Below are 21,756 nucleotides of genomic sequence, written 5' to 3'. Positions count from 1 at the left end.
GCAAATCAAAGAAAGAATCAAACAGGTAACGCTCTTAAGTTCCATCACCAGAGAAACAATATTACCCTAATTTCTCTTCTCTGGTGATTTTGTGGTTGTCTCAATAACCGGAACTAAACATTGCCTTATATAATAGACAACGTACCTGAATCTTTAGAGTTCAATAAAAATAATGAGCAAGTGGGATGAAGAAGCCATTAATATGGATCACCATGCATGTTACGTTCTACGCGTTTGGGGCCGTTGGGCCATTGGCGGGAAACATTTAAGGAAATGTTTTCTCTTTCAAGTCAAAATAGATCTACACACTTAACTAGTTCATACTCTTCAGAAACTTTCGATCTCTACTTTTGCTCATTAATTACTCTTCCTTTATTATTATCCAAATTCGTTGACATTTCAACCCATCACAACCGCATATATATAACCATTAATGACTAAACCGAGTTTTACCGATAATTATTTGTGCTTATTCATTTTTTTAAAAAAGCAAAAATTGGAACTGGTTTTTAGAAAAATTTCAACTGCGGTGATTAATATTGTGATTTTTTACTTCTGTCTTTTTTCCTTTTAAATAATTATACCCGTGATGGATATACATGATGTTGACCTTTCAGAAACGAGTCCGGAAAAATCAACGGTGAGAGTCAACGGTGCCGACAATAGTCAACGGTGAAACTCTAGAGAAAATAATAAATTCGGCTCACATGCATTTGTAAGTACATTGTCTAAACCTTACTATACACATTTAATGTTTACTAATTCCCCAACTAAAACCACCAATCAAAATCCACTTCCGATTAATAATATATAAATTGTATACATACATGCATATGCATCTTCATGCTTATACATCAATCTAAATAACGATTCTTATGAAACTTCAAGCTAGGATAACAAAGAAAAATATTGGACCTCAGTAAGTGCTACAGATGTAGTATGCCAAATCGTGGTCATAAAAATACTTCTGGTGAAAAAAAAAACAAAAAAAAAAATCGAAAATTAAACACACAGATTATGTAATACTAGTCTCTTACAAAGAGATTGAAGTTTTAAAAGGGGGAATTGGTGATCTTTTGCTTGCCTCAAGACATGAGCGTCTCCCATCTTGTTCATCGAAGCAATCGAAAGAAAAGAGATATCGTTTCGATCAAACTAGTAAATCCAAACAGATCATTTTCTCTCGTTCTCATCAAACATTTGCCGACATATATATTAGATGATTTATGCTTTACTTCTTCTTCAATCTTTGATCCTGATGATGTTCAGTCACTAAAAAATGTATTAATACCAAGCACACATACACATGTATACATATATTTATGATGGACGCGTATAGTAGATATACGAATTATATAATAACATGATCAGATCGATTAAATGACAAAATTAGATGAAACGAGAGACATACCATCGTCAATGAAGCGATGAGGAGTCTCCGGAGAAGACATATGGATGATGGATCATTTCTCTCCCTCTCTCTTTAAGTCTCTGCTCAAACCACTCACTTCCTAATCAGGCATCATTTTGTCGTGTACCCAAATTCCTTTGTTCATCAACCATTTTGGGAGATTATATCCTAAAAGGGCTCGTCGCAGCAAATCATCTGGTTTGACTCCGTTTCTTAACATATGTTCATACAACAATGCGGCTTCAGCAAGTTTTCCAACCTTGCAACAACCACGAATAAGAATCGCGTAGGCAACAACATCAGGCAATAACTTTGCATCTATGGCTTGATGGAAGATATTTGTCGCTTCATCCACTCTTCCTCGTTTGCAAAGACCGTCAATTATGATACTATAACTTATTATGCTTGGAGAAATACCTTTCTCTCGCATATTCTCAAAAAGCTTGAAAGAACCTTCAATATCGATGGATTTTGAGAAAAAATCCATTAGACAACCATATGTGACAACATTTGGTTTAGGGCCCTCTTCCACCATTCTGGAGAACATCCTTACAGCATCATCCACAGCATCGTTTTTACAGAGCGCATGGATAAATATCGTCAAAGTTACAGAACTGGGTCCAAAAGCGGTGAGCTTAAGCATCTCGAAAATCCTCTTTGCTTCATCTAACCTTCTAAAAGAGCAGTAGCCACATATCATTGTGTTATAGGTAACAATATCAGGCTCCATCTTTCCTTTGAGAAGACTATTAAAAAACTTAGAAACATCTTCTACGCGTTGAGCTTTGAATAACAAATTAATGACGACATTGCATACCGCGATATCCACAGAGATTCTATTACTCTGCATAAGCTCAAAAAGTTGAAGCCCAATGGTTGGCTTCATATGCTTGCAGAATGCATCCATTAGTGTACAGAATGCTACAGCATCAGGTTCAAAACCCATTTTGAACATCCGGAAAAACAGAAATAGTGCTTCCTCTATTCTACCTTCCATGACACTCACTCTCATAAATGTGGTGAATGTGGCTACATCAGGTTTTATACCATAAATCCCCATTAATCTAAACACCTTCAAAGCCTCTTCATAACGATTTAACTTACACCAGCCATCTATTAAAGAATTAAAAACCACAACATTGGTCTGGACCGACTGGCTCAGAGTCTTAACAAAGAATCTCAAAGCATGCAGCATTAGCCCTTGTTTGCAAAGGCCATCTACAATCACACCATAAATGCCATCATCAGGTGAATGGCCCATCTTTATCATATCCTCGTACATATCAAACCCGGATCTCAAGTTCCCACACTTGCAAAAACCATCAATGAGACTGCTATAAGTTACAACGGATGGCTCTAAACAACGTTTCAAGATCTGACCATAAATACCAAAAGCCTCGTAAATTTTTCCATCCTGGCACAAGCCTTTTATGAGAATGGTGTAGGTAACCACATTAGGGGAAATTCCTTGGCACAACATTCTCTTATACACATCAGATGCAGTTGCTAAATCCCCAGACTTTACATATGCATCAATCTTTGAACTGAAAAAAATTACGTCAAACCTCACGCCGTTATGTAATGCCTGCGAGAAAAGTTTATGACCCATTCCTAACATCCCTGCTTTGAAGTATCCATCAATCAGAGTGCTGTACGCGATCAAGTCAGGCACTATCCCTTTCTGTTCCATTACATTGAAAAGCTCAAATGCTCTGTCCATTTCGCCTCTTTTGCAGAACCCGTTTATCAGCGTACTAAAAGTCACTACATTAGGTTGCGGACCACAGTCCAACACCAAGCTGAACATACGAGAAGCTACCTCTATCTGATCATCAATCATAAGACCTTTCAAAATCTTATTGCAAGAAACTATATCGACATGAAAACCTCTCTCAATCACTAGTCGGTGAAAATCTAAAGCCTTTGTGACCTCTCCTTTGCGGAAAAGAGCATCCAACACAAATCCATGAGCACTCAAACCACAACGGACGATTCCTCTACATAGTTTATCGAAATGATCAGCTATTAAGTCAATACGAGCAGCGTCAATCAAATAATTCAGCATCCTATACACAGAATCCTTCGCTATAACTACACCTGATTGAGTGCTATACACAATTATCTCCATAGCCTCATCAAACATGCCATATCTACAACAACACTCCATCAAAAACCCATAAACAACACTGTGATTCAAAGGAAAGTCCATTGACTTATCCAGCATTACACTTATATTTCCACGATTGGCAATCATTTCATCAAACACCTTATCTGCAACATCGAACTTCCCATGACGAACCAAAACATGAACAAGGGTAAAGAAAGAAGGAGCTAATCCAGACATCTCTGCCCATCGGAAATAATTGACCGCAGAATAAGGATCAGACTGAAGTGAAAGAAGAATCAAGTTCGTCTCCTTCCGTAGCGAATTTGCACCGTACTCAGAATCTAACGGGTTAAAGTTTCCTTCTTTGATTGCTTTAGAGACACCAGCAGCTAGGGCTTTAACGGAATTAGACGAAAACCGACAAGGTTTTGGAATGTTCAGCCGTAATTGTGAAAAAAATGAAGAAAAAAGAAACATCTTTCAAAGAGTACCCATTGGCGCGGAAACTGAGCCCTCTCTTGTTTTTTTTTTTTTATTCTAAGAAATCGCAAAACCTGATTTGACCCAATTAACCCGACCTCTCGTGTTTTTTTCTTTATTCTAACTGGTCGATTAGTTGAACCAATCGCCCAAACTTAATGATTAAACCGACTAATTGTCTGTTGAACCGTTTAAAATTTAACTTATTGGCTTTTATCAATCAATATTTGACAGAGACTTGTTGGGCTTTAAAATTGAGATATCTAATTCCTCTTTCACTCTACTTATTTAATGAGATCTCAAATTCCTCTTTCACTATTGTTGTCGATGTGGGACAATTCATTCTAACAAATTTCTGCTTTTATATAATTTTTTTTTATTTGGGTGTGTGCGTGTTCTCGTGTTGGATTGCTTCCGGGAGATGTAATCTTAGCCGTTGATGGCACTGAACTAACCGAATCAGGATCTGATTCCGTTTCCAGAGTTGGCGATGTCGTAAAGAGGAATCCGAATCACAATGTGTTGCTCAGGAGCGAGGATTTCAAAATCCGAAGAATGTCTAGCAAAGCAGAGCAACCAGTATTAACTTTAACAATCGAGTAATTGCTTTCAAAATTCCCATATATATCAAAGCAAGATAAAAAGTTTTTAACATTAAATAGTAAAATACCAAATGAAAACTCTGTTTCATAGAACAGAGCCAGTAGTCTGAAGAAGGAAGACTATTTAACCAAGGAGTTAACGAACTCCGTTTCGAACGGAAGACTATTTGACCAAGGAGTTAACGAACTCCGTAACTGATAAACAAAAGTTGACGGCACTATTGTCGTTAGAGCCTAACGGAGAAAATGAGAATCAAGTTTTACTGATAAGTACTGATTCTTGCCAAGCAATTATCAGTTGGTCTGGTATGAGGCAAGTACATCACTGGACACTCGGTGTTGCTCCGTTTCACCCTGCAAAAATATGGATTATTTTCAGCATACTAGAGAAAGATTTGATTTTTGAAGATTCAAACTTTGCTAGTCTTACCGATATTTGAGGATGAAATGATGAAGAAAAACTGAAATCTCGAGCTTAGCGAGATCATTTCCTGGGCATAAATGGCTTCCAGCACCAAAAGGAAGGAACGAGCCAGCTTTTGGTACGAAACCCTTCTGAAGAACACAACCACCATAAAAAAAAAGCTACTTTTTTTCCTCTGAACATTCAAAAATTAAGTCTTTGGATCGAAAAATGCAAGAGAATAACTTACATCCCATCTAGATGGATCAAATTTTCTTGGATCCGGGTAGATTTCAGGGTCCATGTGAACATCCCTAAACCACGTCAAAACCTTCCAACCTTTTGGGATCAAATAGCCATTCATTTCAACGTCAGTCTTTGCCTCCCGAAATGCGGTAAGTGAGAATGTTATGACTCGAAGTGTCTCATCAACAACCTATTGAAGAAACACCAGATCTTTCTATCAGTACCCCAAAAAAAAACACAGCCGATAAAATCTGTTGCGATATGAGACACCAAAATCTTACCTGCGATAGGAACTCCATTTGCCGGGTTTCTTTTAGAGTCAGTCCCTTTTGTCCCTTAGGCCTATTTTTCAAGATCATCTCTTGTTCGGCCTATTTATGCAAAAACACGAACTAATAACATGACTTACTCCGCAAGAAACAAAATATAGAAAAAGGATAAGGAAATTATATATAATATTACTCTCCATTTACCTTTGCCCTTTGTAGAAACTCAGGGTGTTCCTGAAGGAAAATGGTAGCCCACATAATGGTGTGGCCAGAGGATTCATGACCGGCATTAAGATACATCAGAAGAACATCGATAATCTCTTCGTCATCTAAAGTTTTCCCTTTTTCATCTTTAACATCAAGAAGATTATCCAACATATCCTTCTTATTGGATGAATTGTTCTGCTTCCTTTGATTTCTACGCTCAGTCACTATGGACTGAAAGGCAGCTACAAGTTTCTTCCTCGCCTGTAAAAATGGATCGAAAGCTAAGTGATGATCCTAAGACAATCTTAAAAAAAATGGAATATATTGATTAAGTTAATTTATACCTTGAGTGCTCTATGGTAAGCAAAACCAGGAATATTAACCGCCATGGCTCGAACACCATAGTTAAGAGCTGTATATTCTCGCTCCAACGCGTCCATGACATTCTCACTCTCAGTGCTGAGGAAGATGTACATGATGATCCTAAAGGTAAGCTTACGCAGATGAGTCAGAAACTCAAATTCTCCTATTTTGGTCCACTTGTCTAGAGCGGTAATGACGTTTTCTTCAATGTAAGGTATGTAGACAGAGAGAGCTTCATGGCCATTGACTGGAGCAGAAGTCAAACGCCTGAGACGCTTGTGTTCTTCAAAGGAGATGCCAATGAATGACTTCCTTCCAATAAGTTCCATTGTAGATGTTGGCCAACCTGGCCGGAAGGCATCGTCATCTGTCAGCACACGCCTGCAAGTGTCTGGTGTTGTTACAATAATACTTGGGTTCCCAAACATGTGTGCTTTATACATGCCTTTAGGTCCATACCTGCACATCATTAATTGACGACATATATATATAGACTTGGAGAGTGAGTATTGATGTGATCAAAAATCAACTGTTGATGATTATCAGATATATATAGATATATAGATTTACACCTTTTGACCAAGGTGCGGGTAAAGGAGTCAGGGTCAGAAGTCTTGAAAGCTCTGAGGAAAGACAACATGTTGCCAATGAAAGGCCAACCCAAATCTCCTGGTGGCAGATAGTGCCTGTTCTCACCAAGGCTGGACTCATAGACCCACACATTCACTTTCTTAACCAACCATTTCAGACTAAAACTTCCCAACACCATCAAAGGGAACCATATTGGGATCCAACTCGTTGTTTCCCCCATAGATAATTTCCCAACCCTTATTTCTTTTTATTGGTCGAATATGTGTATCTTCCTCTTCATGTAGAACAGTACATGTATAAAACTCTCACACCTGTTAAATAGTACGTACAGTTGATCAAAAATTACCTTGTAGTCCCCAATTAAAACTGGTAAAATATCTCTTTAAAATTTGGGAATTTGTTATCTGTGCAATTTCTGGTAGTAGAATAGCATATCTTATTAGGAAATTTCTAAGGGATAGAAGGACGTGTTCCTATCGGATTTGTGGTGGGACAAATACCAAGTGACATGCGCCACGCTCATATGCTTCTTTATGATAATTAAGCTAATTCACCATAATTAGTACTATCTTTACATGTGTCGAGTACGAGTATTACCATCTAAAACATATTAATCCATGGATAAGGACTCATTAATACCAAAAGGTAAGTATTAAACCGAAATTTTTAACACATCTCATACTCGGTCAATTACGGTTAGAACACTGACCATCAATGCAAATGAACCACTGATACCAACTAAACCAAACTTTGCAGCTTATACCTTAAGATTTAAAGCCCATCAGATAGGCCCATAAATTTCGTGTATATAATAATATTGATTTCAAACGAATCGATAACTTGCGCCTGTAGATCTCCTCTCGCTCTCTCTCTCTTGGTTGATAGCTCAATTTTTCTTCCCTGGGTTTCAGACTCGATAAGAAACGAAGTCACGGATTTTTATCTAACCGTGTCAATCTCTCCGAATGCTTTTCTGATGTTTGATGAGCTGAAACCAATTTCTTTTTTTTTTTTTTTTTTTTTTAGCTGAAACCAATTTCTTTATATTCCCACTTGAGTTTCGAGTAAGAAGATGCTTGTCGGGGGTCAGGGACATTAAAAGCCCTAACTTTAGTAACAGAGCCAGAGTGTCTCTGTGACTGACAAAAACAAATTATCCAATATTATGCACATTATTATTTCTAGTTTCCCAATGTAATTTTGAAGACATTGCAACTCTCATACAGATTTATATAGCTAAAAGATGTCAGAAAAAAAACACAAAAAAAGCTACACATTATGTAGATGATCAGTTAGATTTGTTTTATAGATTTCTGTTATGGCAATAGTTCTATAGGCAAAAGAAGCAGGGTATAGTTTTTGTATTGATGTAACAAATCCACAAGTTGCTTCATTTCCAAGCCATCCAAAAAGGACAAAACAGCAGGGGCGTTCACTGCAGTGCTCGGTTTCCTTAAAACTAAAACGGAAACGCCACAATTGCAACGTATCCAAAACGCAGTCGCGATTCTTGCCAGAGATTTCACACTGATCTGTGTAGTCCTGCTTTTCCTACGTACTGATGATTTCAAAAGTGGATATCTCTTGGTAATATCAAGAAGCACAAAAAATGGTATCTTTTTACACCTTCGTCTGATCTTTGGGCTGTTTTTTTGGAGGCTGAACAAAACCGTTTGTTTTTTTATCATTCTTCTGTTTATATGTCAAAAGGTGGCACTCCAAAGCGCATTTTCGCCTTCGCCACAACGTCGATGAACCTCTTTGATGCGATCTGCTGATCTGCAGATTCCGCTGCAGGTCCAGTCGAATGATGCTACACAGATGTTTCCAGCTTGCGCTTTCCATTCACAATCTGCAATACCAAAACTCCAATCTTTTTGAGTAAATTTGCAGTATGTTTTAGGTTAAAGTAATATGTTTGAAACAAGAAGTAAGATTTGATGTTTTCGTCAAATTTGAGACATTCAGGTTCTTGGTAAGACTTTGTATCAGTAGAGATATTTTGATAGGGACGAGTCATCTCTTTTAGATAGGGTTTATATTTCACTTTAAGCTTTAAGCCTTTAGCTTTAAAGCAGATATTATTGTAGTTAGGTGCAGAACAGCAAAGATGTTGATGTTTTATCTAAGTTACTCAAAGTCTATACATTTATCAAGAGTCATATCACTTCTTGAAGCATCTAAAAAGTATCAAATCGGACCTAGAAAACTTTTAGGAAATGAAAAAGATATCTAGGCTTACCAGGAGGAGTGCCGCAGCATAATCTTCTATCATCAATGTGTTTAACATCGATTCCGATAAACCAAGCTCCTAACGAAACATCTTCATTCGCATACTTGTGAAGAACATGCCTGCAACATTTATTTAAAATGTATAAGAATGAGATAACAGAAGAGACATAAATACAATGTATTAATCCCTCATCTTCATCTTACTGATTGATAGAGATATAAGAAGCCAAGTCTCTTGAAATGGCATATATCTGTCCAGTAGCATGACGGAAGTATTTGTTCCCATTCTCACCAAATTTCCAGTACTCTGGCTCATGGTATCTCACTCCTCTGCTCCATAATACCAACAAGACTTAACAACAGGAAGAATCAGAGTAAAAAAAAGGGTTTGAAGGAAGAAACTGAGAGAGATGCTTTACTTTTGAGAGAGGACAGGACCAGATTTCATGCAACCGATATAGACCCGTGGTTTTTTCCGGTGTCTAACAAGTGTTTCCCCAAGAGTTGCTGCAGACATTTCAACGAAACATTAAACCCATTACTATTACCAGCATAGTGTAGCAACTAGCAACTCGTTTCCTCATATAGTTGAGGGGAGATCAAGGTAAAAGATTCTAGAACTTACCTATATTTACATGAACATCGTCATCTACTTTGACGTAGAAATCTGCATCCCACATTGAAAACGCTGTAGAAAAGTAAGTTTTGGTCTTGCCTGACAACTCTAGGTACCCTTCAACATGGTCCTGTCAAAAGCAACAGAGCAATGAAAATGAAGAAGATAAGAGCTGAAAGTTTAGGCCTTTGGATTCCAAACGGAGAACCAAAATCAGAAGTATACCAGTCTCAAGAAATCTCCATGCTTCCTGTCCTCAGCTTCTATGGCTCGATCTAGAATTCCCCCGGCCGTGGCACTATAGAATCAATGACACACAGCATGAACTACAGAGAACCAAAATGAGAAATCACATCAGAAACTATATTATACTAAAAGGAAACTGGATTCTCACCTGTGACCAATGACAAATCGGATAATAATCCCCTTCTCTTCTTCAAGTCTCCTCCTCTTTTCACCTAAAAACAACATTTTCAACAGATACAAGCCTCAAGAAACATATTTGATCAAAGGTAAACATGTCATTAAGATTCAGAAAGAGACTGAAACAAGCAAGTGGTAACTAAAACCTTGAGGCATCCACGTTGCTCGAACAGAATCTCTTCTCTTTCGGCTACTAAAAGCTGTGTTAATCCCTACGACCATCAAATACCGTCTCTTTCCCTGCGGTTCCTTGTTCCCCATATCATCTGATACAGGAGCACCGTTTTGCAGAGATTCCTGCACTGACCTTGCAGCAGCTAACTCCATCTCTAAGCTTGAAATGGTCTTATCCAATGTCCTGCAGGTAACCAACATCAGAAAGTTGTGTATGTATTTGTGAAAATCATAGCACAAGATTAAAACTCACTGTATAGCATAATGTGTATTGGATACTTTTCCAAACAAAGCCTGGGGATCTCGTTTTACTTCTTTCTGGTAAAGCTAAAGAGGAAACTAGTCAGATCATAAACACAAGCTAAGAATCATGAATCAAACTGGAACATGAATCAAACTGGAACATGGATCAAAACTCACAGATTTTGGATTGCAGCCTTCAGATATCAGCTTCAATCTTTCAGCTTCGGTTACGGATGGACGAGGCATGCCTTTAGATTCAGGTACACTCCACATCCTGCAACAAAATTGGAATCCGAAAGTTCAACGAGAGAGCAATTTTGCTGAAAAAAAAAAACTCAGGATCATCTCAAATTAGAAGTTAGAGCAACTGAGAAAAAATGAAGAAACTTGGAAACTAAGGAGTTGTGAATAGACTAAAATAGTCAAGATTCATTTCAACACGAAAGCTAAATCACGAATTAACGGAATCTCTTAGAAAAATATTATCTGTGAAGACGAGAGAGAGAGATGACCAGTCAAATTTGAAAAATTTACCGATCTGTGAATAACATTCCGACGCAGAAGCTCCCTATGCAGAGCAAAAATGTCCATTTCCGCGAAGCGAAGCTTCTAGAAGAATGCTCTCCTTTGATCTTCGTCGACATTTTCCTCAAAATAGAAAGAAAATTAAAGATCTCCAGCACTCTCCGTAGGCTATCTCAAGCCGATGAGCTCCATCATCGGAACCAAACGCTACATATCAGCTCGAAGAAGAACAAGAACAAGAAGAAGCAGCACTTAAATCTCCAGAGCTTCTTCCGAAACCAGAATCTGAGTTTTTCGCAGATGGCGAGAAGATTAAAGAAGCTCTTTAACGTCTCTACCTCTGTGTTTGCTCTCTGTGATTTTCGCAGGAAAGTTTGGGAGAGAAATGACGTTAAAGAGAAGGGAGACGAAATCAGAACGACTTCTTAACCGTCCAGGTCCAATTTAATAAACAGACCAAGAGTTTTCCTAATTTACCAAACTGTCCCTATAAAGTATTAACAAACTTGGTGTTTCATTGAATTTGTAGTTCGAATTTCGAATCATTAGTCAGTAATACCGTCTGTCGACAAAAAAAAAAAAAAAAAAAAGTCAGTAATACCGTCTTCGTGTTCTGTTTTTCTGCGAAGAAAACTAATTGAAAATACAAAACTTCTGAGTATAGGAATTTTTAACCCAACAGAGTATTTGTGTAGAGATGTTATTTTTATATATATGTTCAGAAGGTCTTAACTGAAAAAATAAACATGGTTTTGACTTTAGCTTTGGGCTGGCCCTCCCCTGGCTACGTATCTAGGATAGATGGGGGAGTTAAATTGGTTAGTAAACTGAAATTGACTATTCAATGAATTTTCAAAGAAAAATTAGTTTCGAAAGACAAATAAGTTCGACGGTGATTCTATTTGTTTACATTTTTGTATTTCAAAATACAAGTTCGGATGATATTTTAAAGGATTAAATATTTTATTCATGTCTTGGTGGACTCATGGATAAATCTTAAGCTTTTAATTATTAGATCCTGAAATTAACAAAACAATTAAAATATTTTCAAAAAATTGCTGACGAATATGCAATATACGTTGAGATTGATAAATGTTAAATCAGATTTGGTGTAGAAAATACAACATATCTTTGTGAAGCCATTTTGTTTTTCAAAACATTTGTTTTTGGACAAACATTTCTAAAAATTTAAGTTTTAAAAATTGAGGGAGTAGTTTTGAAGAGATAAGTTCAAATTAAGAAGAAAAAAGGGAGAGGCAAAAGAAAAATGAAAAACAGTTATTACTATTTAGTTGGGTCTTTTCAGTTCATCAGAGATTCTGCGACTGTAATACTACTACTATACTACGATCCATCGTGTGATGCTTTCCATTTTGCATCACAAGGTCACTGCGTAAACAACAAAAATTATCCCCAAATATTGAGCCAGCGGGTCCCACCTCACGAGCTTATTCCACGTGTCATTATGAACATTTCACAAAAGTTTTGAGTTCGTAACTTATGTCCAAAATGATACCACATGCCTTGACGATCGATCTGTCCTGCGGTCTAGTTCTTGGTTAGGGATTGTTTATTTTTATTATTTATTTTTTTTCGAAAAATGTTATGTCATTATTGATTTACTTGAATTCTTTTGCCATATAACTCATTAGGATTACTAAGCAATTGATCAATGATTAGTTGCATGGTTTCTTGTCGGTCAAAAACTTGATCAAAACTTTAGATATGTTTGATTTATCAGAGTTATATGTTGCCATCTTCTTGAGGGCTACATACAAATTGATCAAATTATGTAATCCAAACAAATATCAGTTTAATTGCTAAGGTAACCAAGTTACATGCAATTAATTAAAATTCGGTGTACCAGTTGATGTCACTATAAATTTCCATTTTTCCAATGAAATTTTAAGAATTAGTATTGAAATTCAGCTAATATTAATATAAGCATCTTCAACCTTCAGTCAACACAAATTTATGTCGTAACTGAAAGTTTCCGTATGAAACACAAAACACAAACAAATAATACTTTTGGTATGCTTGGTAAAACCTTCTCTCTCTCTCTCGGATTTTGAACTCAATAGTGAGAAAATTAATAGAATTTTTAGTTTTTGTTTTCTTCACGTAATGTTCCATCGATGGTTGTGCTCATGCCATGATCCTTCAAGAAGTCGGTGCTATTTTATTTGAATAACAAACAGACGAGACTGTAATAATTTGATTGGATCAATGTTATCCAAATATTTTTAATTACTCAAGCTTCAGTCTTCAGATCTATCGTTGATAATTTTTTATCCGGTATATATGGGAACACTATTTTTTTAAAAAAATATATATATATATATATGGGAACACTATATATGGGAACAGTAAATTTATACTTAATTATTATAATTTGAGAATTGGATGATGGTCAAGTACAACGTGTATTGTGTTTTGTGTGTCATAATAGCTGTTAATCACACAACATGGTTGTATTCAAACATGTTTGTCTTTTAATAGATGTTAGATGTCTCCTTTTTTTGTATATGGGTAAACTATACTATGGTGTTAATTTCTCGTAGTTTGTCTGTTTTCTTTTAAATAAGATAGTTCAAATATTTTGGCAAAATAAATTTGGAATCAATTTTGATTTTTTTGTTGTTATCTCTGAAACATGCATAATGATATTTAAATTTGAATAGTAATACAACGATAATATGATCACAAAATGACTAAATTACATGGTTCAACAAGTGATGAGGTCTCTATTATTACTCAATCGATGGATATGATGGACATTTGTGTCTCAAAGAGGAAGTCAAAAGAATCAAAATTTACACAACCATAAAAGTGAGGTAGACATATACCTTAATACTTTAGTATGTATGGCCACCAATAATTCAGAGAAATGATTCGAAGTAAAAAAGAAAAAATTCTGCGAAAAATGAGTGTCATTTAAGTATACACCGGTCGCAACCGCATTGACGTTCAATAGAATCATTTTGAAAGGTACGGCTTGGTTAACTGAAAATGTAGACTTAACTTATATCAATCACTAACCAAAATCTTCCGACCGGCCGGTTTAGAAATTACGTACAAGAAGGAAGCAAAAAATCGATCGAACCTGCTTCGGTGAACTGGTTCGGTCGGCTAGGGTTCCTGTGTTTAATGAACATCGACTAGTTCTTTCTTTATCAGAAGCTCAGAACATTTATTAGTGGACCTAGTAAAACAACTCCTCATGATTTATCAGAACATTTACTAGTGGACCTAATAAAAATACAACATAACGTCGTTCAGTAGGAAGCGTTACTAAAAATATATACAGAAGCAATTATTAAACAAATCAATTGGGTCTAGTAATCGCTAAACCAAGCATATAATTAGTTTACTTATTGATAAGATCGGTTATGCTCGGTGATTTAGTACATTGAGAAATCGATGAATTGGTGAGAGAGGGTGCATGGTAGAAGTTAGGTGCTTTGCTTGAAAGAGGAGACTGTCACTTTACCAAATTCAATGTCAAAGTTTGGTCACTCTCTTCTTCAAGCAAACCCCTTTAAAGCTGACAATCCCATTTCCATCATCCATCGATCTGTTTCTTGTTGCTACTCCTTTTTCAGATGTCACTTTTTATTTGTTTTTAAACCTTTTTCTTTATAATCATCTTTTCTTATCAAATCCACATTTATTACATATACCAGATCTGCTTCAAGCAGATACCAAAAAGAAGAAGCTACCGCTTAGGTTAAAAATTATGAAATTGGATGCTGTAGGCCGAGTCATTTTTTCCATTTGAAACTAGAATCTTCCCAAGAAAAAAGTGTTTAGTCAAATCTCATGATATAAAAAGGATGATTAAGGAACCTCCTATGTTCACTTGAAATAAAGAATGCTTTGTCACGTAATTAAAGGTGAAGTAGTAACATTTAACTATTTTAAAAATAAAGTAGTAACATTAATTAAAAATTTGCTTCACTTCTCCTTTTTTTCCCTTTTTAAGTGAATATATAGGTGCTTTAAACATATGAGCAAAATATAGTCTTGATTGAAGCTTCATGCTGTAAAGATGAACTAAATTGCTAAAGACACAATAGTTTTGTTAGGCTTTTAGAGAACCAAGATTCATCATAGCAAATTAGGACTACGATTTTCATTTGTTGCTTTACATAAAATAAAATAAGTTACACTCAAATATAAAATGGATTTTCATTGTTTTCAAATATGTTCATTCATATCAACAGCGTCTACAGGACTACAGCCTAATGCTTTAACAAACAATATGTAGTTTCTATGTAGAATATATTATTCTCTTCTGAAGGGGTGATGATTCTTAAGATATATAAACAAAAAAAAATCGTTTTGAACCGCACACACATCAGTAGAATTCTTATAAAAAAAAAAAAACTTATATGGCCTCTATTATTCATGAATTTTCCATAACCCCCAGGCCCACACCCACTTCTAATTGTCTTTATTGCCCCAAATTTTATTTGTGGCTCCTATCTTTTCCTTCTTTTCTTTTGAAGCAGCAAATTTGAAGTAATTGATTCTTTTGATGCCCAATTATTTCTTAGACAGTTCTAATATTCCATTTTGATTGATCTTACTCCTGGACCCCATTTTCTTGACAATAACTTTTTGATAAAACTGTTGTTAAAATTAACTCAAATTATTGTCGTTTGTATGATTGAAAACAGCATAAATCACCTCATTACACCTTTTGCCGACTAGAAGCATGTGGCGGAGTGGGCTTCTGGCCCATTTTTGAAACTAGCTTTTAACTCAATCTGGCCAATGTCAACACAAATGAAACTCTTCAAATTTTGGAACCTCTAAGACAACAAAACAAGAATTTGGCAAATCCGGCCGTGAACAGTTTGTCCCTCGACACCCCCGCGAAAAGATTCTCTTTTACCCCAATGAACATTAAAAAGAAATGATAAAGGTCTACTCTCTGTTTTAAGCCAATGTGTAAGGAAATATCTTCTACAATGCCAATAACTGAGACTTATGATCGATGCCATTGAAGATGTAAGTCCCCAACATCGGAACAAACTGTTTTGTGACAAGCTGCAACACAGAGAAAGAGAGAGAGAGAGACACTCAACAACAAGTTCAATCATCTCTTAAAGCTAGTGAATTTAAGCAATAAGTTCAGAGCAACAAGAAGAAAGTATGAACCTTGATGACTTCTTGAGATGCGATTCCTCCAATAAAGGCAGCAACCACATGAAGCTCCGAGGCACCAAAGCGACACATCTCATTGATAAGGTCATCAGGCAGAACTGAGCCGTTACACCCCAAGTCGGTAAGAAGACTCAAGGCAGTAGTTTTTAACCGAGAAATGTCCTCATCCATTCCTCTACCACAAGAGATAGCATATTAATATCCAAACAAGGACCAATAGTTCAGATTTAGGATTTAGCATTGTGACTTTCTTACCCATCAAACTGGCCAGGAAACTTGTTATAGTTGGCAGTAAATCTGTCCACAGCTCTAAGAAGAATATAAAATCCCATTGCACCACTGTGACGGCAAACTATATTAGCATAAGAGTTAACAACTGGCTTCCACATGCAGCCCTAGAAAAAGATTTAGACTAAAACCAGAATCTATTTTTCTGCTGTATAAGCCTAAGATGAACTAGAAGTTTCCGTTAGCTCAGTTAACTGAATATATAGCAGTTATGCATATTCAATCACAGCATCTCATAATACGTATCATAACCGTTTTGTAGAAAGGTCATCCTTCTAATCAGCTTAAACTTTTGTGTTCATAAGAAAAGAGCGGACTCCATGAAGACATTCGCACCTGTAATCCTCGTCCGCTAAACACTTTTGAATTTCGGTAACAGAAGGATTGGTGAACTCGTCCTCTACCATACGATATCTGCATACCTACAGACCACAGATTGCAGTTAAACATATGTTTCTAATACCGCTTCAAAAAGCAAAAATAAACAGTGTAGAAGATTGACAGTAGAACACACAGTTTTATTTTTGTTGGGAAGTTTAGTATTCTCACTTTAAGTTTTCTTGCATTCTTACAGAAGCTCTTGATTATTGGTTTTGAGATGCTGCTCGAATCTCGACCGATTTTCTTTAAAATATTTTTTACTCGCTCCTCTATGACAAGAAAATCAGCTTCGGCTTTCGCTTGATAGATTTTCTGCAAATTGATATAGTGTCTGGAAAAAGCAACAATACAGCAACATCAGCAATCTAAAAAATAGTTCGACAATGAAATTCAGTGCCGCCATCGAAGCAGTTGCACTAACTCTGTGGTAGATGTCATATCTGGTATAGAGCCTTCAAGGGGTGCCTCTCCATCACCTTCGTTTGAGACAAATTCCTGCAGGTGGTGATGTCCAGGTATTATGAACAAATCAAAATTACTTGCAGTCAACGTGAAAAGACAAAAATAATTCCGCGATGCAAAATTCCGAACTCTTTATCAACCACACCCCTTGCAATTCCTAAACAAACATGAACGTATAAACTTGGCAGAGCAATTCTCAAGTTTCAAACCTTCAGAGCCGCCACCATCACCCAAAAATCTGAGGAATTTGAACTCGGTTCAGAACAACTATCATTACTAATTTGTTGAATCTCTGAGCCTGGAACAGAAACCAAGTTAAGTTCGACATAAGCTACTGTGAATTTAGCCATGACAAAGTTTTCTGTTAGTTACCACACCAAACGAGATATCAACTTACTGATTCCACGAGGAGCAAAAACTTTAAAAGCGGCTTCAATGGCTTCTTTGTAGTTATCTTCATCCATAGATATCATCTTGGACTTAACCAAATCCTAAGGTTCCAAGGATAAAATAAATTAGAACAAGGAAGCACAAGAACGGAAGCTAGCTAATGAATATGCTAAGCAACAAACAAGAAGTACACCTTAAACTCTTTTTTCTCTTCCCTGGTCGAGGGAAGATTACCATTATGGGATCGAGTCCATTCATCAGCCATCTTCACAAGAATGACAACGTAAGGTATGTGCTTATGTGCAGCGGGATCTGATACATTTAGATCAATGGTCTCCACAAAACTGCCGTTCAATGAATAGTTAAGAATCCCAGAAATCTCTCAGTCACCCATCCACCGCACAATGTTAACGGATGACAGAAAAACATAACGAGAGAGGAAATGCGAGCAATGTACCTCTTGAGTTCAGGCCATGGATTATTCAAGCGGAGGTCGTCTAGGAAATGATCAGGCTTAGAGTCAATTATGGTGTGCTCCTGATAAAGAAGAAACAAAAATACTACTTAGCATAATTCCATTTGGCCAATATCTTAACAACGGCATACCACTGGTTACACTCCACTACAACTCAGCAATCTAATAGTTCTCTGACAAAAATTGGGCCAAGAGAGATATTACCTTAACAGAGACACGAACAAACCCAGCAAGGCCATAAGAGCGAACAAAGACCAACTTGACGTTTGCTTCTCGACATATTCTATCAAGTTTCACCATTGAATCTTCCACCAGCTACAAGCAACCAACGTCGAAAAGGGGGTAAAAAGAAGAGTTGAATAACATAGGAATCGACTAATAAAGCAATGTTCAGTGAAGGACGGGGAAAGCTACATATGAGAATCTGAAAACATCGAATAGAAGGCATCATGACCCATGTGTAGCAGTTCCAAGGGAAATAAAGCTAACGCTTTGACACGCAATCATTAGATGATGTTACAACTAGAAACCCAATCGTACCTGAGTGGCTATAACCAGAGTGAACTGAGAGAAGAAGGATGGGTTTGTTATTATCAATGTGTCTGGATTCTCCTCAATAAACTTGGCTTTAACAGCATCATTAAGCTCTTGGAGAAAGGCACAAGCAGACTTGGCTTTTGATTGACCAACACTCGTCTCATCCACTTAACATGAAAAAAAAACCCATAACCCGACTTAGTAAGTGTGCATATATGTATATACCCAAAACCCCAGAACGAATACAAGAAACTTCAAGAGGCTATATAGGAAAATATTTCTGCAGGAGAAAAGCAATACCCATGAAATTGTTTCCAAGGTCTCCGATTTCAACCTTGGATCCATCAACGATGGTGATGCTCCCAACTCCACCAAGGACGAGATTCTTCAGGGCCTCGGAGCCAGTAGGACCACAATTGAGCAAACAGATGCTCGCCTCTTCCAAAGCAGCTTGCCCTAGCTCCCCCCAAATCCTGCGATTTTCCCAGTCATCCCCATCCGATTACTTCATCACTTTTCCTCGAAAGAAGAAAGAGCGATAGAATAATACAGAGCCAAGCAGAGAGTTCGCGGGGGCAAAGGGTGTATACCTGAGTTGACGATCGTACTTGGTTTTAGGCTCTGACATTGTTGGCTCTTCTTCAAGCTCGTCTCTTCACTGGTTCGCTTCGCAGCTACGCAGAGGCGAAGAGCGAGAGAAGAATTATTTGCCTCCGGTCAAGTGCCTTAACTGAATCCCAAATCTTGGTTCATAAATTATATATAACTAAACCATACTTACATTTTCGACAACTAAATTCTCGGTTTATTAACATTTTCTCAGTATACATTAGCACCCCAAAAAAAAAAAAAAAAAAATTGTTGCACCACAACTGAATCGACGAAAAACATTACTGAATCATGGAATAGTTTCACAATTCAATTTGCAAAGCATTAAACACCTTTCTGGATTTCCACTAAAAAAGGAACATGAACAAACATTCAGAATATATTTCTCAGAGCATCAAGAACAACGGGTTCCTTGAAAAATTCACCAGAATCCCAAGACAAACATATTCTTTTTCTTCTAAACAAAATTAAGCAATACACATTAACAATGAAAGGAGACAACAACAGGAAAGTAAATACATAACAAGATCACTTCTTCTTCCCAGCTTTCCCTTCCTTCCTCCGAACAATCTCATCTGAATACTTGACTCCCTTGCCCTTGTACGGCTCCGGAGGCCTCCACTTCCTAACCGTGGCAGCAAATTGCCCTATCTCACTCTTATCGTATCCACTCACGGTGATTCTCGTGTTCTCTTCCACCTTCACTTTGAGACTATCTGGTATCTGCATCTTCACCGGATGAGAAAACCCGAGATTCAGAACCAGTTCTTTTCCTTCCACAGTCGCACGGTAACCAACACCAACTAGTATAAGTTTTTTCTCAAATCCCTTTGATACTCCCACGACCATGTTATCAGTAAGCGTCCTAAAACACAGCACAAAAACTTTTAGAAGGGATAGCAACAAACAACATCTAAACCTCCAAAGTTTCAGACTTTTTGTAACCTTAACAACATGTAAGCAAGTAATGTCCCAAATGATATAATAAAAGGAGAGAACTTTGTAACCTGAAAAGGCCGTGCATCTGGTTGGCTCTTCTAGTTTCGACGGTTTTTTTGACCCTCAAGAAACCGGAATCTTCTTTGGTAAGCTCAACTTCGCGTGGGTAAGTTAGAGCTAGCTCTCCTAATGGACCTTTCACTTTCAAGTCTTGACCTTCTAATGCAATGGTTACATTGGATGGTACTGCGATCGGTTGCTTTCCTATCCTTGATTCCTTGCACTCAATGGTCTTACTGGAGAAACCCACTTGAGCAAATGGCGTGGTTGAGACCTTGAACACATTTCTATCGCCCAAAAATGCTGACCTAACATTGCTGAAAAACAAACAAGTGTTTCTTGTTGTTCTCAGGGATAACATTTCTGGAAATCTTAACTCTACCTCTAGAATCAGGAGTCGAACCAGAGTACCGTTATTCAATTACACGAGATACATTGTTATAGACTTTCAGTTTCCATGGCTAAAAACCTATAGAATCCTGCTTAAAACTAAGTTCCGCTTAACACACTCAATTCTCCAAAATAAAAATCCAAAATAAGAAAAATCACCAATCAATTCGAAATTCCAATAGATTTCGAAGAAGAAAAGTAACACAAGGAACCTATTCATACTTGGGAGGCTTATCAACTCCATTCCAAGAGATTTTTTGAATAGGAATGCGAAGTAAGGGAAACGAAACCCTAGCGCAAGTAGAATCGTCATAAGGATTTTTAGTATATCAAATAGTACCTGGGTTGAAAGGAAGATACGAGTGAGGAAGCCATTGCTAGGATTGATGACGGAGCTCTTCTCCAGAAGGAGGATGGAGAGAAGAGTGTTTTATCCAGTTAGAGAGACTTATCCTCTGTAGTCTGTACTTCGAAAAAAGTTTCCTTTCACAGCCCATTATCTCATTATTTAAGGCCTATTTATTTAACCACCGTTATCTGGGCTAGGCCCAACAATTTTGCTTTAATTTATCACAAATAATAGTGTTTAGTCTGATTGATGAAGTTTTTATGACCTATCGATGATCAAACAAAAAAATTGATAAATAGTAGAAATAGTGATAAATTCATAAAATGTACCCAGTAAAGCCTTGGATAGAGTGAAACTCTTAAATGAATGATTGAAGTCAATAAATTGCAACAGATGCGTAATAAGATCGACATGTAATATGTGTTTCATTTCGAAATGTTTTATCGTCATATAGAGGTCTATAATTAAATCGTCATCCGTTGATAAAGATATGGCTGTACTCAAATAAAAGATGATATGGACCCTCACACGCAGGAAAAATCCAAACAACAAACTGAGAAATTTCGAACAAAAAAATTGATGAACTGTATATTTTTACTGGTTCAGATTTCTTCTGGTCAAATAATGTTTTTTTCTCTTTCAAGATAGAAAATGTTCGGCATATTATTAGCAAACTAAACTTCAGTAACGAAAACTAATAAAAAATGCAGCTCTCTGTTGTAATATTCCTTTACGAACAATCTAATAAAGACAAAAAAAAAGACTGAGTCCATGTGTTTCATGCACCTTTTATTAGGACTGGGCGCGGAGCGGAT

General features: G+C 36.8%; 6 protein-coding genes across 6 annotated transcripts; 1 reads left to right on the top strand and 5 right to left on the bottom strand.

The window, feature by feature from the left end:
• Positions 1-172: 172 nt before the first annotated feature.
• On the top strand, positions 173-513 carry LOC112084050. The gene is made up of 2 exons (XM_024152330.1): positions 173-275; positions 491-513. Exons 1-2 carry the CDS (start codon positions 173-175, stop codon positions 511-513), a joined length of 126 nt encoding a protein of 41 aa, XP_024008098.1.
• Positions 514-893: 380 nt separating this feature from the next.
• On the bottom strand, positions 894-4,013 carry LOC18994355 (putative pentatricopeptide repeat-containing protein At1g31840). Its single transcript, XM_006417996.2, has 2 exons — positions 1,412-4,013; positions 894-1,255 (listed from the first exon to the last, which is right to left on the bottom strand). The coding sequence occupies exon 1, from the start codon at positions 3,993-3,995 to the stop codon at positions 1,512-1,514; it is 2,484 nt and encodes an 827-aa protein (XP_006418059.1). The 5' UTR covers positions 3,996-4,013; the 3' UTR covers positions 894-1,255; positions 1,412-1,511.
• Positions 4,014-4,860: 847 nt separating this feature from the next.
• On the bottom strand, positions 4,861-6,899 carry LOC18994354 (ent-kaurenoic acid oxidase 1). Its single transcript, XM_006417995.1, has 7 exons — positions 6,661-6,899; positions 6,070-6,547; positions 5,723-5,986; positions 5,531-5,620; positions 5,254-5,439; positions 5,031-5,155; positions 4,861-4,954 (listed from the first exon to the last, which is right to left on the bottom strand). Exons 1-7 carry the CDS (start codon positions 6,897-6,899, stop codon positions 4,861-4,863), a joined length of 1,476 nt encoding a protein of 491 aa, XP_006418058.1.
• A 1,059-nt stretch (positions 6,900-7,958) lies between these two features.
• Positions 7,959-11,290, bottom strand: LOC18994353 (probable beta-1,3-galactosyltransferase 2). Its single transcript, XM_006417994.2, has 11 exons — positions 10,902-11,290; positions 10,545-10,641; positions 10,378-10,451; positions 10,097-10,308; positions 9,922-9,985; positions 9,753-9,825; positions 9,537-9,657; positions 9,331-9,418; positions 9,116-9,241; positions 8,922-9,031; positions 7,959-8,531 (listed from the first exon to the last, which is right to left on the bottom strand). The coding sequence occupies exons 1-11, from the start codon at positions 11,009-11,011 to the stop codon at positions 8,383-8,385; spliced, it is 1,224 nt and encodes a 407-aa protein (XP_006418057.1). The 5' UTR covers positions 11,012-11,290; the 3' UTR covers positions 7,959-8,382.
• Positions 11,291-15,635: 4,345 nt separating this feature from the next.
• Positions 15,636-19,366, bottom strand: LOC18994351 (NEDD8-activating enzyme E1 regulatory subunit AXR1). Its single transcript, XM_006417992.2, has 14 exons — positions 19,185-19,366; positions 18,895-19,067; positions 18,598-18,761; positions 18,262-18,372; positions 18,040-18,119; positions 17,776-17,926; positions 17,590-17,683; positions 17,402-17,490; positions 17,152-17,225; positions 16,899-17,061; positions 16,686-16,771; positions 16,317-16,400; positions 16,056-16,236; positions 15,636-15,944 (listed from the first exon to the last, which is right to left on the bottom strand). Exons 1-14 carry the CDS (start codon positions 19,220-19,222, stop codon positions 15,861-15,863), a joined length of 1,572 nt encoding a protein of 523 aa, XP_006418055.1. The 5' UTR covers positions 19,223-19,366; the 3' UTR covers positions 15,636-15,860.
• A 189-nt stretch (positions 19,367-19,555) lies between these two features.
• On the bottom strand, positions 19,556-21,090 carry LOC18994350 (50S ribosomal protein L6, chloroplastic). Its single transcript, XM_006417991.2, has 3 exons — positions 20,933-21,090; positions 20,211-20,519; positions 19,556-20,068 (listed from the first exon to the last, which is right to left on the bottom strand). Exons 1-3 carry the CDS (start codon positions 20,965-20,967, stop codon positions 19,732-19,734), a joined length of 681 nt encoding a protein of 226 aa, XP_006418054.1. The 5' UTR covers positions 20,968-21,090; the 3' UTR covers positions 19,556-19,731.
• Between the last annotated feature and the right edge of the window lie 666 nt (positions 21,091-21,756).

The sequence above is a fragment of the Eutrema salsugineum genome, unplaced genomic scaffold (genome assembly GCF_000478725.1).
Source record: "Eutrema salsugineum unplaced genomic scaffold, Eutsalg1_0 scaffold_5, whole genome shotgun sequence".
Taxonomy (NCBI): domain Eukaryota; kingdom Viridiplantae; phylum Streptophyta; class Magnoliopsida; order Brassicales; family Brassicaceae; genus Eutrema; species Eutrema salsugineum.
The sequence above is the reverse complement of the archived record's forward strand: the minus strand, read 5'-3'. Positions and strand labels throughout refer to the sequence as shown.

Bases quoted from the DNA above. Each gene is read 5' to 3' on its own strand.
- LOC112084050 (XM_024152330.1), top strand. From the start codon at position 173: ATGAGCAAGTGGGATGAAGAAGCCATTAATATGGATCACCATGCATGT. The intron at 276-490 runs GTTTTCTCTTTC...TTTTTAAAAAAG, and splicing joins CGGGAAACATTTAAGGAAAT to CAAAAATTGGAACTGGTTTT.
- LOC18994355 (XM_006417996.2), bottom strand. From the start codon at position 3,995: ATGTTTCTTTTTTCTTCATTTTTTTCACAATTACGGCTGAACATTCCA.
- LOC18994354 (XM_006417995.1), bottom strand. From the start codon at position 6,899: ATGGGGGAAACAACGAGTTGGATCCCAATATGGTTCCCTTTGATGGTG. The intron at 5,987-6,069 runs GTATAAATTAAC...CCATTTTTACAG, and splicing joins CTTACCATAGAGCACTCAAG to GCGAGGAAGAAACTTGTAGC. The intron at 5,440-5,530 runs GTAAGATTTTGG...TTTCTTCAATAG, and splicing joins AAATGGAGTTCCTATCGCAG to GTTGTTGATGAGACACTTCG.
- LOC18994353 (XM_006417994.2), bottom strand. From the start codon at position 11,011: ATGTCGACGAAGATCAAAGGAGAGCATTCTTCTAGAAGCTTCGCTTCG. The intron at 10,309-10,377 runs GTGAGTTTTAAT...GGTTACCTGCAG, and splicing joins AATACACATTATGCTATACA to GACATTGGATAAGACCATTT. The intron at 9,419-9,536 runs GTAAGTTCTAGA...AAATGTCTGCAG, and splicing joins CGATGTTCATGTAAATATAG to CAACTCTTGGGGAAACACTT.
- LOC18994351 (XM_006417992.2), bottom strand. From the start codon at position 19,222: ATGTCAGAGCCTAAAACCAAGTACGATCGTCAACTCAG. The intron at 18,120-18,261 runs GTAATATCTCTC...CTTCTTTATCAG, and splicing joins TTGTTCGTGTCTCTGTTAAG to GAGCACACCATAATTGACTC. The intron at 17,062-17,151 runs GTTAGTGCAACT...TGCTTTTTCCAG, and splicing joins GATATGACATCTACCACAGA to ACACTATATCAATTTGCAGA.
- LOC18994350 (XM_006417991.2), bottom strand. From the start codon at position 20,967: ATGGCTTCCTCACTCGTATCTTCCTTTCAACCCAG. The intron at 20,520-20,932 runs GTACTATTTGAT...TTTGTTTTTCAG, and splicing joins GTATCTTCCTTTCAACCCAG to CAATGTTAGGTCAGCATTTT. The intron at 20,069-20,210 runs GTTACAAAGTTC...GCTGTGTTTTAG, and splicing joins CAGATGCACGGCCTTTTCAG to GACGCTTACTGATAACATGG.